The sequence below is a fragment of the Rutilus rutilus genome, assembly GCF_951802725.1.
Source record: "Rutilus rutilus genome assembly, chromosome: 4".
NCBI lineage: Eukaryota > Metazoa > Chordata > Actinopteri > Cypriniformes > Leuciscidae > Rutilus > Rutilus rutilus.
Window position 1 is genome coordinate 48506044 of NC_140212.1, and position 16933 is coordinate 48522976.

General features: G+C 39.5%; 1 protein-coding gene across 1 annotated transcript in view; it reads right to left on the reverse strand.

Annotated features, from left to right (window-relative positions):
- Positions 1-11397, reverse strand: part of LOC311289942 (stonustoxin subunit alpha-like) — a 35879-nt gene extending 24482 nt beyond the window's left edge. The window contains exons 1-2 of the mRNA XM_084408223.1: positions 11317-11397; positions 3972-5693 (exon numbers count right to left, since the gene is read on the reverse strand). Coding sequence (XP_084264349.1) covers positions 3972-5693; positions 11317-11353 — 1759 coding nt within the window. The 5' untranslated portion in view covers positions 11354-11397. The remainder of the gene's footprint in view (positions 1-3971; positions 5694-11316) is intronic.
- Between the last annotated feature and the right edge of the window lie 5536 nt (positions 11398-16933).

Here is a 16933-nt window from a genome sequence, read left to right on the forward strand (position 1 = left end):
AGGGTTAAGTTGACCAAATGGATTAGTAATAACAGAGCTGTCTTGGACTGAGAGGGCCAAGGACATAAAGAATCTCGACCTTGACGAGATTTGCCAGTTGAAAGAGCTCTCGGTGTGCAATGGTGTGTTAAGGAAGACACTTTCACATTCCAGGTGACCATAAAGGAGCGTCCATGCACCAGACGTGGGATTCTTTCCATGGTTCTATATATGACCCCCTTGGATTCCTTGCACCTCTCACCTTTCCGGCAAAACACATCTTGCAAGAGTTATGCAAGCAGAACATTGGATGGGATGAAGAATTGCCAGAGGTCCACGCTCAAGCCTGGAAGCAATGGTGGGAGTTCAAGGTCAACCTATATTTTGCACCAAACAACTTTGGAGATGTCAAAACAGCACAGATGCTCCACTTCTGTGATTCGAGTGACCTTGGGTATGGAACAGTTACCTATCTTAGGCTGACTAGCAGCAACAAGGTCCACGTCACCTTTATAATGGGAAAGGCCGAGTTGCTCCCTTAAAACTGATGACAACACCACGAATGGACCTCACTGCTGCAGTTTTGGCCGTATGAATGGACAAGAAGCTCTCTGAGGAGTTGCATATGGAATTGGAAATGTCTCTGTTTTGGACAGATAGACTGTTCTAAGGTACATCCGGAATTAAAGCAGAAGATCTAACCTTTGTGGCAAACCGTGTTAATGTCATCAGAATTGCGTCAGATGTCTCCCAATGGAAGTATATAGGCACAAAACTCAATCCCGCTGATTACGCCTCCCGGGGACTACATGTCAACACATTCTTGAAAAGAACTAGATTGGAAGCATGTTCATCAAAGAATAGAAGAGCATGAGAAGAGCAAAATGCACAGAGATTATGCTGAGGCATATTTTCTGAGGGTCTCCAAAAGTAACATTGAGGGTCTGCTTATGGGGAGTCAGTTATCAGCTCACAGAGAACAAGTACGCAGGAGAAGGCAAGTGCTAGAACGAATCATTGATGTTATTAAAGTCGTTGGCAAAAGAGGGCTGAGTTACAGAGGCACAAAGTCTGAAGCAGCATACACCCTTGATGATAGCAGTCTTGACCATAACAACTTTTTAGAGATGATAATCCTGTTGGGGAAATATGACATTTGTATGAATGAGCATCTTGTTGATTATATAAAGAAAAGCCAAGCACTCCACAAGTCTGTGTCAAGAGGGGGAAGAGGTGCTCACATCACATTGTTGTCCAAAACTACTGTCAATAACGTCATTACCACCATTCACCAGACGATGCAAGCCACCCTGGCCAGACAAATTAAGAAAGCAGGTATGTTTTCTGTGCAGATTGATACAACACAGGACATTACAACACAAGACCAGTGTTCTGTTATTGTCAGATATGTCACTGATAACAACATCCACGAGAGGCTTGTTGCAGTGGTGAAATGTGAGGCATCCACAGGGCAATACTTTGTCCAGGTGTTGACTGATGTACTGGAAAGGATGAAGCTAGACTTGAGCTGTTTCATTAGCAACTCTACTGATGGAGCTGCTAGTATGCAGGGGAAGTATAAGGGCTTCAGTGCCTTGCTTTCTGCAAAATCTCCTAATCAGGTACACGTATGGTGCTATTTTCATGTGTTGAACCTGGTATTGGCAGACACTACAGAGAGTGTGTTGGGAAGTGGATCACTTTTTTCCCTTTTGAATGACACTGCTGTTTTCCTTCGAGAATCATACCAGAGGATGAGAATCTGGGAGAACGAAAGCAAAGACCCAAAACACAAACACCTCGCCCCCATTGGAGAAACAAGGTGGTGGTCCAAAGACAGCATGTTACGGAAGGTATTTGGAGATTTTGGTAAGCCAGAGAGTGGAATGTATGTAGCTCTTCTCTTCACACTTTCAGCCATAAAAGACCAGACAAATTTCAACACAAATGCACGGATAAGGGCAAAAGGCTTCATCGAAGGTCTTCTGAAATATGAGACTATCCTCACAGCCCAGATATTCCTGAGAATATTTGATGTAACCTCTCCAGTGTCTAAATATCTGCAGACAAGTGGCATAGATATCCTTTCTGCCCATCGTATGATTGTCTCCTCAGAGGAACAGCTGAAAAAAGTGGCACGAGATTTTGAGAGTGTCAAAGCAGCTGCAGACACATTTGTTCAGTGGGCCAACAGGAAGACACTGGAGTGGGATGCAGAAACAGACCTGGAGTTGCAGGGCACTCTGCCATCAAAAAGGATACGGAGGAAGAAAACTAGGTTTGGAGAGATGGCTGAACATGAAACTTTTACTGATGCAGAGAGTGCATATAGAATTGAGAAACCATAATTTGATTATGGATACAGTTATTGAGAGCCTTCATCAACGATTTCTGAGTAATGGCACTTTGTATGCTGACTTGGCTCTTCTGGACCCTAAGAATTTTGACCAGATTTTGGCCAGCACCAGCGATCTTCCACAGACCGCACTTCAAGAACTAAGCAAATGCTTGCTTAAGTTTGACAGTACAGCAACAGTGACCAATTTACAAAGTGAGCTCTCAAGTCTGGCTGAACAGTGGCCTAGATTGAAAAGATCAACATTTGATGAATACACTATCAGGACAACAGAGGATGTACCTGAAGGAGACGATGGGGTGGAGATTGTGAACAAGAGCTGTTCATCTTGCAAGAGCTGTCCAGTGTGTTGTTACCGTATTCTTAGTCAATTCAACCTATTGACCAATGCATACCCCATTTTGGGACTTGCTTACAAGTTCTTACTTACACTGTCAGTCACCCAGGTGGCTTGCGAACGAAGCTTCTCCACTCTTAAATTCATAAAGAGTAGGGTCAGGAGCTCTCTCACACAACAGCATCTAGAAGCTTTCATGCTCATGGCCTCAGAAAGAGATGTTTTAATGGCCTTGGATAGTGATCAGATCATAGATGGCATTGCTGAGAGAAGTGAGCAACTACGGAAATTGCTCACCTAATTAAAAGGAAAAGAAGGTAGTCATTTTCAGATGTGTGTACAATAAGCCCTGTTTTAACCATATTTCTATGTTGTCTTGGCTACTTGCTTTACACTTTACTTCACACTAACAAATATTTATTACAGATAATAATCCCTAATCTGTTTTTGTCTCCTTCACAGGAATTCTCTCATCTCTCTTTCAAATGTGCACATACACAAGCTATCTCCTCCTCCTCATAAAACTGCTGACCTGCTCCCAGAAGTAGTCTTAATAGATTTATATAATAATGTTGTATGTTCTTCTGTTTGTTTCCCTTTGTTTTACAAATGTTACCTAATATATGTTGCGTTAATTAAAATAAATGTTTAAATAGCATTTCTGTTCATTTCTCATTTCTTGTATTTTGTTATATTTTTATGCTATAAGTGGTGTTAAAAATTATTCTGCACATTAATGGCCAGAAAGTCCAGGGCCATTTTTTGGTCCCAGTCCGCCCCTGTACCTATCTGCTGGAATCCCGTCTCATCCACCTCAAAAAAGGTACAATTTAAGTTTCTCTGTGTTGGATAGCTTGTCAAAGAAGCTAAGCAATGCGTCCCAGCTAAGAGTGGTCCGCCATTACAGTTTATCAGAGGTGGGTAGAGTATCCAAAAACTGTACTCAAGTAAAAGTACAAGTACTTATAGAAATATTTACTCAAAGTAAAAGTAATGATCTTAATAGTTACTTGAGTAAGAGTAAAAAAGTATCCAATGAAAAAACTACTCAAGTAGCTAGTTACTAGTTACTTCGGATCATATATAGGCCTATATACATGTATATATACAGTATAAACATGCAAATATTTCTTAAAAATAAACATGCATGTCTGTGTATTTATATATACAAAATCATTATACACCATACACACACATACGATTAATACGACACATCACGATTAATTACCCCAGCACTATATATATATATATTTTTTTTTTTGATAGATTAATGGAAAGAAAAGTGCATATGACACTCACCTGAAGACTGTATGGGGCCGATGGTGTCACTGGCTTCACTCACTCCCACTTTACCCACTATCCTGTAGCTGATCGAGTACTGCTTTCCAGACTCCAATCCAGTCAGAGTAAAGTCTTCATCAGCTGTGTTTATGATCATCCACTGTTCCTCAGTGCCAGAATCTGCTTTCTCCTGCTGGTACTCCACTCTGAACTGCACAGTTTCTCCAGTTGGGGACTTCTTCAGTTTCAGGGTCACACCGCGCTCCAGGACCTTCATCACTTCTGGTGGAGGAGGCTTCGACACGGGCTGGAACTGTGTGTCTGTCAGATTCCCTGTTTCATACAGATAGATAGAGGAGCCTGGACTGGAGGGATCGGAGATGGCAGAAATAATGAATCGATATCTCTTTTCATCTTTATTAGCCTCTGAAAAACTTCTGAAAAGAGATAAGTTCTTTCTCATCTTTGAGCTGACACCAGGATTGTTGTGCCACTCTTCTGATACTAACGTGCTATAATTGTGTTTCATTCCCACATCAAGCTCTTTAAACTCATCAGATTCCAGAAACTTCTTCAAGGTTGAAAGATATGGGTCTTCATATTTCAGAGATGTGAAGGTCAAGCACACCACAACATCAATATTAGGATTAAAGAGGATGGTGTTGAGACGGTTTGAGTCTTCAGTATTGATTCCCTTCAGTATCTCGGTGTGAGAACTCAAGATGTTAAGTTCAGCCGTTGCATGATCTAACCACTGGTTAAGCATGCCAGCATTAAAGGGGGAGCTGTAGTGGATCTTCAGGATGTCTTCCAATGAATCTTGCTCCATCTCTCCTCCTCGAATAGCAGGCAAGACCTTGGCCACTTCTTTCAGGAGCACCGTTTTGTAAATGTTAAGAGAGCCCTGAAATAAACGGAGCCTATCTTTGATGTCTTTGAAAACATTTACCAGAGTTTTTCTGGAGAAGTCGTTGCATGTCCTCTCTACTTTTCCCATGTCCCCTATTATATCTTCAATGTTGGAAACCAGACGTGTGGTGATTTCTCTCTCCAACTGAGCTGCTTTTGTATCCAGTAGAGAAAGAGGATAGAGCCAGACTTTTATTGGAACTGCATTATCTGGATTCTCCTTCAGTATAGTGGGGAGCTTCTTGTACACCTCTAGGGCCTCCATGAAAGTGGTGGGGTTCTGATCAAGGTGGACGTCACCATAAAATGTGCAGGTGATGCTCTCAGCCATATTCTTATGACCATCTGTCATTTGTAAAGCTCCTTGTCTCTCAATAGAAAATCTAGGGATGTTCTTGACCATGACGTTTAGTTCTCCCTCAATCTCCTTCTTTTCTTCCTCTTCTGTAAATGTCCGATCAAACACCATGACGGCCTGAGCTCCGTACAGTACACCTGTGATCACATGAGTTGCAGTTTTCTGGTCAAAGACCTGAGGGTAGGTGATCTGACCCAGATGGCTCATAGTGAGCTGTTCAAATCTTGTGGTTTCACTGTAATTCATTGTAACTCTGGACTGTTGGTTTGAGGATTTGGTGTCACGCAGGAACTTGGCAGATCCTCCCACCTCCACCAGCCCTCCCAAGAAGCTGGCCTTCAGGGAATCACTCACATCCAAGAGACTGGACTTACTGGAGAGAGAGTCGGAACTACTGAACTTCACATCTGTCTTGGGCTGTGGACGGGTGTCCAAATCTTCATTCAGTGACCTCTTATCCCACAGAGTGATACCTGAAAGAAATGGCTTTAACAGTCAAGTCAAGTTGCCTTTATTTCTACAGCACTTTTTATAGTACATATTGTTTCAAAGCAGCTTTACAGTTATAACAGGAAAATAATGCAACAAAGTTTGTTTCTAGAAGAAAATAGCACCATCGTCCAGCTGGTTCATTTTTGTTGTAAAGAAAGTTATTCATTTAGTTAAATTTTTAATAACCCTTAATCACTCTTTGGGGTCAAAATGACCCCAATGGACTTTTCCTTCATTTTTTTAAAGTGTTACCTTCATCTAAGGGGCATGAAACTCGGTGACTTTTCCTAAATAATCTATCTAAACATGCACAAAAAAACTGGGCTTGATTTGGTTGTTCTAAAGGTGTGTAAAAAAAAAAAAACCTTTTAAGGTCTTTGGGGTCAAAATGACCCCACATTGAAAATGAATGGGAAAATGCAAAAAATTACTTTTTTAAATTTTGTTTGTCAAAAAAATAAAAGTAAATCCATTATAAATCTGAAAATTTCTACAAATAAACCAAGGTCTGGTCCTAGAGCATAAATAAAAAGTAGAACGAACGTTGTATCTCATACACACACACACACACACACACACACACACACACACACACACACACACACACACACACACACACACACACACACACACACACACACACACATGTATGTGACTGCAACAGAGAGCATTTTTACAGAAATTGGCAAATAAAATGAACAAAACTGGCATCAATCTAAAAAAAATTACATTTAAATCAGGGTCTGGTCCTAGAGCATAAACCCAAAGTGGAACAAACGTTCTATCTCATACACACACACACACACACACACACACACACACACACACACAAACACACACACACACACACACGTATGCCACTGCAACAGAGAGCATTTTTATAGAAATTGGCAAATAAAATCACCTAAACTGGCATAAATCTGAAAAATGTCAATATGCAACATGGAACAAGCTTGTTCCCACACACACACACACACACACACACACACACACACACAGATAGAGAGAGAGAAAGAGAGGGAAAGGGCAGATACAAGAAAGATGAAATGCAGCTGAACTTTTGCACTCTGAGAAAGTTTACAGTTAGATGAAAGAGCTGCAGCAGTATTTTGAAAACATCCCAGTTAGACTATAAAAGTGGCAGTCTGGTTCCCGCACACAGCTCATTCTGTGACAGCACTATGGCCAAAAGGTACAGTCTTGAGGAGACCCTGGATTTCATACTGGATGAAAGTGATAATGAAGAACACCTGGAGAACGCTGACCCAGATAATCCTGAGGACTTTACCACTGACACAGAAGATGAAACAGAGTTTCAAGAAGATTACCAGGAATCTGAAGAGGAGGATTATCAGGAGGAAGGCCTTGCAGACGAAATATATTTGTCAAAAAATGGAAACATTGTCTGGAATTCTACTCCACCTCTACAGAGGCCAGGAAGAGCTTCAGCATCAAGAATCATCAAACTAACACCAGGACCGACCAGGTACGCATGCTCTCGCGTCGATGACATAAAGTCTGCCTTTTTATTATTTTTTCCAACGTCTATCCAGAACATCTTGATTGAAATTACTAATTTGGAAGGCAAGAGAGTGTATGGTGACAGCTGGAAGGATGTAGATTGGACAGAGTTGGAAGCTTTTTTTGGATTGATCCTTCTTGCCGGTGTTTATCGCTCACACAATGAGGCCTTGACAAGCTTGTGGGATGCTGAAACTGGTCGTTCAATTTTTCGTGCCGTCATGTCCCTGAAAAAATTCACAGCATTGACAAGAATTATCCGTTTTGACAACAAGGACACAAGAACAGGTCGACGTGAGACGGACAAGCTGGCTGCAATACGTGACATCTGGGATCTGTGGGTTGAGCGTCTCCCTCTGATGTATAACCCAGGCCCAGATGTTACTGTAGATGAGTGCTTGATTCCATTCAGAGGAAGATGTGCTTTCAAGCAGTACATTCCCAACAAACCTGCGAGGTACGGAATCAAGATCTGGGCTGCATGTGATTCCACAAGCAGTTATGCCTGGAATATGCAGGTATACACAGGGAAGCCTCTGGATGGAAAGCCTGAAAAAAACCAGGGTATGCGCGTCGTCCTCGACTTGACCGCTGGTCTTCAGGGACACACAATAACGTGTGACAATTTTTTTACGTCACATGCCCTTGGACAGGAGCTGCTAAAAAAACAGCTAACAATGGTTGGGACAATAAGAAAAAACAAGCCTGAGCTTCCACCTGCTCTTCTCTCAACAAAAGGCAGAGATCGCTTTTCTTCTCTCTTTGCCTTCAGTGACACACATTGCCTTGTATCTTATTGTCCCAAAAAAGGCAAAAATGTGTTGCTAATGAGCACCTGCCACAAGGAGGCGATAATATGCGACAGGGAGGACAAGAAGCCTCAAGTAATCTTGGATTACAATCATTGTAAAGGAGGAGTTGACACCATTGACAAGGTATTTCCATATTTGGTATTCATATGCATAATTTGCTAAATTTATAATGCATTTCTTTTGTCAGCGAATGTACTAATCTATGTGTCTTTGTGATATTGCAGATGATTGCAACCTACAGCTGCAAGAGGAGAACAGCTCGTTGGCCAATGGCTCTTTTCTCAGCCATGATTGACGTGTCCGCCATCAATGCTTTTGTGGTGTGGAAAGCAATAAATCCTGCATGGGAGAGAGGAAAGTGTTTCCAGAGGAGGCTGTTTCTTGAACAACTTGGAAAAGCTCTCGTGAGTCCACACATGAAGAGCCGAAAACGCCTGCCTCGCACACCAGCCTCAGTCAACATACTGAAGAAAATTCAAGATCCTTCATCTGACAGTGAAGAGGAAGCTCCAGGACCTTCCACCAAACCTCAATCCTAAAAAGGAAGCGCTGTGAGGTGTGTCCACGGAACAAAGACACGAAGTCTGGAAGGCAATGCACAAAGTGCAAGAAGAACATCTGCCCTGCTCATACGGTCAACATCTGCAAGATGTGCATGGACTTTAGTTCACCCATCCACAAAAAGAAAGCGCTGTGAGGTGTGTCCACGCAGCAGAGACGTGAAGTTCAGATGGGACTGCACAAACTGGAAGAACATCTGCACTGCTCATACTGTCAACATCTGCCAGATGTGCATCGATTTTAGTTCATGATATGAAGTACCATTATCAGTGTTTTGCACTCTGCTTGTTCTTTCACATGTTTATTAGTGATTTATAAAAAATGTGATTTATAAAAAAAGTTGTTCTGTGTACCCTTCACTCCTGTTCATTACAGTTTATTGGTGCTGTTGTTTTGTATTATATTGGTTTATTTACTTTTAAAATTCATCTTGTTCTAAAATCTCTTGTTCTAAAAAAATAAATAATTGTTGATAAATAATTTTCTGAAATAAATAGTGTGTGATTACAATCATGTCATAGTGGTGACTTGTAATGTTTTTTCAAATGTATGTATAATAATTTGCAAAAGCAGATAATTCAAAATATATTAGAAAACAACAACAAATTCTAACTCTGACAAAACCACAGATTTTTTATGTATTTCAAAATGTTTAAATAAATATTCACAAAATATATATCAAAGCTGAGAGGAGAAGTTGAAGCATCAAGAAAAATGAAGTGAAAATGAATGAGTCTCTATAGCACTCTATTGGATACATGTGACCATTGCACTTTAATTCCTTACCTATAAGAAATAAAGTTTTTTGACTAACCTTTAGATGGCAGTATTCTATCCCTAACACATAGAGCAATGTCCAGAAACTATTTAGATTTAATTAAGATCATCATTTAAGTGATTTTTTCTTTAAAAAATCATTTTTCATGAGCCAATTTATGGCCTAGTTATGTAATTGTGCAGTAAATAGGTAAAAAACTTCAAAATTTCCACAAAAACACAGCATAAATGCATAGTTGAGAAGTAAATAAAAAAAATGATATATAGTTTTCCATATAAAAAAATGTATATTTCCTTATGCAATCGCTCTTTAAAAGTTTGACCTTAAGGTTGTCCAACCTTAAAGACCTTAAGTGTTGTCCTTTTTTAGGAGTGATTAAGGGTTAATTTAGTATATATATATATATATATATATATATATATATATATATATATATATATATATATATATATATATATATATACACATACAGGCACGTGCACAAGTTAGGGCTCAACCTGTAAACCTGATAACTCCACCCCCTCTCTCTGATAACTCCACCCCTCTATCTGATAACTCCACCCCCTCTATCTGATAACTCCACCCCCTCTATCTGATAACTCCGCCCCTCTATCGTACTGAATGAACTGTTCCGCAGCAGCCACACAGCAGACAGCAGCTGGACGAAGTTTTGCAAGGGTAAACAAAGATCTTGTTGTTTGAATAAGTACTAAACACTATGTCTATAAAGGCTCATATTTTATTTATTTGATGTCTGACTGAGACATGAGGGACCTGAGAGAGAGGTCTAGCATTTTCCATATAGTCATAGCCAATACATAGCCTACACTTGAATAACCTGTGCATACAGTAGCCTAGCATTTCATCTTTTATAAAATGAGATTTTTCCCAAATGTATTTTGCTACAATAGGAAAAACTGAGCACCCATTCAGCTACAACAAACTAGTTTGTAACCTGTTGATGAAAATGTAATGTAACGTTAATGTTTTAATAAAACACTAAACATTTTAATGACGGACATTTAATGACGGACATGTGTGCACATTTGCACACATTCGCTGGTCAAAAACCCCGTAACTGCATTTGAGTTTGACTTTTGTAAAATGTTAACAATATATTGATAAGTAATACGTTACAACAACATATAATTTGTTTTTAACCATCGGAAAATGATAATCATAAGCACAGGTGCGCCCCCACGCTGTTTCGTACTGGAACTTACATAAAGCGACTGAATGATCCTCGTCACCTAGGTAACATATTTTCAAGAAATTTCTTCTTTGATTTATGATTGCTGCATTTAATCATTTAGTCACGTTATGGCAATAATATTAAATTATGGTTAATTCAAGGGTGTTAATGCACATATTCAATAATCTAGCTCATTTTTAGTATTCTATACTCTCTGCTCCTCTTCACATGTGTAAATGTAGTAAAACATGTTTTTCTTAGGGCTTTAATCCTTTATATTATCTATATTATTATTATTATTATGGTTGTTATTAATAGTAAATAAATCTAAAGCTTTTGAGACTATTATTTTGTGTTATTGAATTTGTCATAAAGATATGACCATTTCTATCTTTTATGTAGTTTTACTAAATAATCTTAATATAAAAGAAAAGGGAGGGGGGTGCCCTTTTTCAGTTTCAACACATTCCCCTCAAAAGGTCTGTGCACGGCCCTGGATATATATAGCCGCTCTGGAAAAACTCAGTTCAGTTCTCATTTAATGGTGTCAATGCAGGCAGATCAATAATATTGTTGAATATTAACATGTGAAGACGCAACTGTTCAAGTCAACATACAGATTTTGTATCTATAAGACTACCAATTTAATAGTTGTGTCTTAAATCTCTAAATTACCACATTGTTGATTCACATTGGGTGAAAAGTAGAATAAAAAGCATTTTAGTAGGTACTGTACACACCTGGAATGAAGGTATCCTTGCGGCAGTCATAAAGCATACCAGGATACAGAGGTCTTCCTAGAGCTGCCACTTCAATGGTCTGTGATGAAGCCATGGCTGCAGGACATAACATGAACAATGGGGATATTTATACATTTGAAGATTAATAATGACTACTTTATCATTCTAAAATTCTTTTTACTTGTTACTAATTTCATTAGTTTACTAATCGTATTAACAATCCCTGTATCATTCGTTCAGTCGTTTTTTAAATTAATATTTAAAGTAGAAAAATTAGAAAATGGTTCCTTTTTTTTTTTATAAACGAATTCAGCTGGATTTTTCGTTTTTCGTTCTCAGTTAGAAAAATTAATAAACAGCTTGAATATTCGATTTCTACACGTGGGCAGGAATTAAACGCCCATTTCCTCTGATTTGTCAGCCGAAGATCAAACTGTCCCGTCATCAGTTCTGCACTGCAGAATAAGAGTCCTCCGTTGTGCGGATTCTTAACGCATTTATTGCAACTTCATTTAATCTTTTTCTCATCAAACAACCAGACTAACGAATGTCCTCTGATTTGTCAGCCGAAGATCAAACTGTCCCGTCATCAGTTCTTCCTCAGTTCTGCACTGCAGAATAAGAGTCCTCCGTTGAGCGGATTCTTAACGCGTTTAGTGCAACTTTTTCATCTTTTTTCCATCAACTGAACGAATGGCTCGACACAACCCGTACTGGGGAATAGACTAGACAGGGCTTTCTTCTGTGTAGACCAGAGTTCTCAAGTGCCAGGGGTTTGCTATTTTCCTATTTTCCGAACTGTAAAGTCAAATTTTTTTTTTTTTTCATGAACCACGCTGTGTTTTATTCCTAAGTGACTATATAATGCATTTTACTTCAAATAATCTAAATGTTGGCTTTGAAAAGAAGGCTATTCACTCTATTTTGGTTCATTTTTGGTGTGCGCCAGAAAGATGTTCAAGGAGACTGAGACGCACTAAAGCAGCGCATCATGTTGTTTTCTTTATTTTTCAAAGGCATGACATTTTGTAGCCATTTTGAATGTACACTTAAAAATATAAATTTTACTGTTTCTAATGACAGAGTATTAAATGACAAAATATTAAGTTATTTCCCCTGCTGAGCAACAAATCCAAGTGATGGCGCCGGCGCATCATTATCAGTTCACTTCTGGCATGCTAACTTGACATCGCAGCCTGTTCATTATTAAAATAAAACACAGTCAACGAAATATATAAAAAGTTATTCTGCTTAATTTAATTGGTCTGTTGTACAATAAAGGCTGTGCCGCACAGTCCTACTTGCTGTTACTCCAAACTCATTTTCCTTTGCTGTGAAGATGCTGATTTAGCCTATACGTGTATATTGGGACTCGACTGAAGTATGAAGCCTTCTTTACATTACTAGTTAGCATCCAAATGTTACATTGCAAATATGGAATCTTTGGACTGAATGAGAGATGCGCGAAACCAACGTCGGTAAAGTTTCAGTTTCGATTCAAATAAATTTGTTTAGGCTTGGCGTTTAAAATAGACTAAATGTTGTTTATAATAAAGGACACAATAGGCTATTATTATAAGCTATTAGGCTATATTTTTATTATACGTGGCTACTTGTTTTTCATTCTTGTTTTTTTCTGAATACCATTCATTTAAGCCTATATGGTATTAATAGTGTTTATAATGTTAAAGGTGCTGTAAGCGATCCCGGGAGACGTTACTTCTTGTTGACATTCGAATTGTTGTCAAACAAAACGGAGGCTAGCTAGACCCTCCCTCCTCCTCATCCCGTCTCCTCCCTCCTCTCCTCCCGTCTCCTCCCTCCTCTCCTCCCCTCCCCTCCTCCCCTCCCTTCCCTTCCGACATAAAGGAAAGTCCAAATAGTCACTACAAACAAAGTTAAGTTTTACTGATACTTCATTCAATGTGTAATGTCGCCAAGTTAGATAAATGCTTTTATATATTGCAGAACAGAATGCAGAAAAAGAGAAACATTGTCTTAAAATCGTCTCGCCACCTGAGGTTATAAATAGCTCCCATACAAGGACGCAATAATAGCATGATAACGTTCGCGTTTCCCAGTGAGCATAAACAACGGCGGCGGCGTAAACAAATTTAGTCAAAGTTGTCAATTGTCTATAAATGAACATTCAAATTCATAACAATCAGTGGGTGAAAACAATCATACACACATATTGTCGCCCTACTGTGAATTTGCTTGATTATTTACAATAGTATTTGATCGCTGCTAGAAACATACATGTTGTATATTCACCAAAGTTAACGCTGACTGCATAGATCTAGCTAATTACATCCTTGTGTTGGTTTAGCGAACATGAACGTAAGTTTAGAAAGAAAAATGGATTTACCTGTTCTGCAAAAACAGAGCAACTTACGTTATGTCGGATTGGAAGCCGTTCTGCCGGCGGAGTTCTCGCCACCTTTTAAAGAGCAACTTGCAGGTTAAATTTATAACTGAATTAATACTTGATTTTGTCTGAAGAGGTTTTTTAAAAACACATATGTAGAAATTACTAATGAAATCTAATTGGTTGTAGAGATTTTGATGAAAATGTGCTAGGCTCTGGAATACGCCTTTCCCCCTATAGTAACGCGTCATATGACGTATGCCGAGGTAAATATGAGCTCGCGTTCAGCCAGCGCTCTCATTGTGGGTGTAGTAGTTAGAGCAGTAGTGAGCGACAGAGAAAGTTTTAGATCGAGTTTTAGAGAAGCCATAATGGTAAATTATTGTGTTTGTGCTGGTTGCACAAAATCCAGCCTGTCAGGACATCGTGTCCATCATTTTCCTTCTAGGAAAAACAAGGCTTTTCGTTCTTGGGTGCGTTTTGTTCAGGTGAAGAGAGCAGACTTCACTGCCGCGTCTGTCACCGCACACTCGCACACTCGGTCGTTTGTGTAATGTAAGCGGAACGAAACTGAGCTACTCGTTATTGTGTTTGTGTGGACCGTTTATCAGTTTGGACTAGTGCAGCGCGAGCCTGATCAAGCAACACTGTAACTGCGAGATCCAGTAAATCAAGCATTTGAATTCGCCACTGAAGTAATAACATCGCTGCGAGATCTAGTGAGAAATATTCACATTTCTCCGTTATTAACGGATCAAACAGCGCTGACGTGGAAACCAGGAATAAACATTGTGCAATGAATGAACGAACTATCCAGTGTCCACAGATCAGCAACATTCACCATGGCTTTACTGTAGTAACACTAACTGCAACCATGGAAGTTTGGCATTTTCCACTAAGGCCCAGTATGCATCCACCTCCCTGCAACACTGAATCCTCAGCTGTAAACATTGCCTCGCATTTCCCACACAAGCACCTATGGAACAAAAAATGTTAGCAGGAATAAATATCTCTCTGTCTCTCGATGAGAAACCGCTAAGTTATATCACGTAACGTTAGTCTGGGCGGATATTAATGAGCATGACAAACGCCTGATCAAAGCTTAGTTTCTGTTATTGTAAGTTCCAATATGTTCTGTCTAACATTGATCCTGGCCTGTCCCTGCTCTCTTGGCAGCCTAGCAGGCTCATAATTGTATGGCTGTGGTCCGTCAACAATTTCCTCAGCGTCCGAAATGTCATTGCAATCCATATTTCCCTGTTGTTTGAATCGACCGCTCTCACTCGCGCTACGTCACGACTCTCGCCCGTCACGCCCATTTTCAGATGCGGAAGTAAAATTTTCTCACAAAAACGACTCCAGAAGCCACTGTAGCGTATTTATAAAAAACTTTTTAAGAAAACCTAGTTCCTACATTATTTTTCTATACATTGACTTGTTGGGTCTTCTAACCTGCAAGTTGCTCTTTAAAGGTTTTTCCGATGTGAATTCGGGACTTCGTGCGTTCCTTATCCTTGTCCCTCTTCTTTGCAATTTGTTCATTGGAACGTCGTCTCTTTGGTCGTGTGTCGGCCATAATTCAAACTTCCCTCTTCATGCTTCTCTGTTCTCTCTCTCCACACACCCCCTTCACGTGCACGCGCACTAACCCCCCAAACCCCACCCTCCAATACTTCTTGTCGGTGATTGGCTGGAACTCTGTTTATTATGTTTCGTGGTGCGGGTGAGCCCAGTTTGTTTTTGTTGCCGTTTGTGGAGCCTGTGGTGTCTAGAGAGACCGTGTTTTTTTACAGTGTGTTCAGGGGACAGGCAGCTAGCGGATAGTGAGGAGATGTTTGCTGTATGTGACAAAAACATTTTTGGCCTAAAAAACGCGTCGCATCGCTTACAGCACCTTTAATGTTGTATTTTATTTACCGGTCTTTTACACTATTTCTGAATAGGCTAATAATAAAATGCGTTTGTTTCCCTCTCAACATGACCCGGTGCACTGCGCACATCTTTGAGATAGCCTATAAATTAATACATTTTAATAAAACACAAGGCCTACATTATAAAACTCAGAAGAGTATGTATTTTAATATCTCAGTTGTTCTCTGTTCTTCGGTTGTTAGATAGTCAGTCTGAATGACAGTTCATGCGTTTACGTTAATATAGGCTTATATATTAGTCAATGCATTATTCTTTTCTTTTTCTATTAGTGTTAAAAATATTTAATTTACAACTAATTATATTGATTTATATCTTCATTTATTATTTAAAAAAAATTACTGGGCGAGGGCGACCATGGTAGGCTAACAGCCGTCATTTACCCTGCATACCCAGCTGATGCAAAGCGTAGGCAAGGCAAGTTTATTTATATAGCACATTTCATACACAATGGCAATTCAAAGTGCTTTACATAGAAGAAATTAAAATAATAAAAAGAAATAAGAATAATTAAAACAGTTTAGAAAAATAAAAAATAAAATACAGTACAAACAGTCGGACGAACATTGGCACAGTGCTCATTTAGTAAATGCATAGCTAAACAGATGTGTTTTGAGTCTGGATTTGAATGTGACTACAGTAGGAGCACATCTGATCTCCTCTGGAAGCTGGTTCCAGCATAATAGCTAAAAGCAGATTCGCCATGCTTAGAGTGAACCCTTGGTATTTCTAGCTGATATGATCCTAGTGATCTGAGTGATCTGTTGGGTTTATATTCAGTGAGCATATCTGCAATGTATTTAGGTCCTAGGCCATTGAATGATTTATATACCAGTAATAATACTTTAAAATCAATCCTAAATTTAACTGGGAGCCAGTGTAAAGACCTGAGGACTGGTGTGATATGTTCATATTTTCTGGTTCTGCTCAGAATCCTGGCGGCAGCGTTCTGTATGAGCTGCAACTGTCTTATGGTCTTTTTGGGAAGGCCAGTGAGGAGTCCATTACAATAATCCACCCTGCTGGTGATGAAAGCATGAACAAGTTTCTCTAAGTCTTGTCTGGAAAGACTACGCAGACAAAGCGTAGGTGAATTTATTTCTACACAGACGAAAGCCCTGTCTTAGTCTATTCCCCAGTACGGGTTGTGTCGAACCATTCGTTAGTCTGGTTGTTTGATGAAAAAAAGATGAAATGTATAGTAGTTGCAATAAACGCGTTAAGAATCCGCACAACGGAGGACTCTGGTAGGCTAACAGCCGTCATTTACCCTGCATACAAAGCTGATGCAAAGCGTAAGTTTGGTGAATTTATATCTAC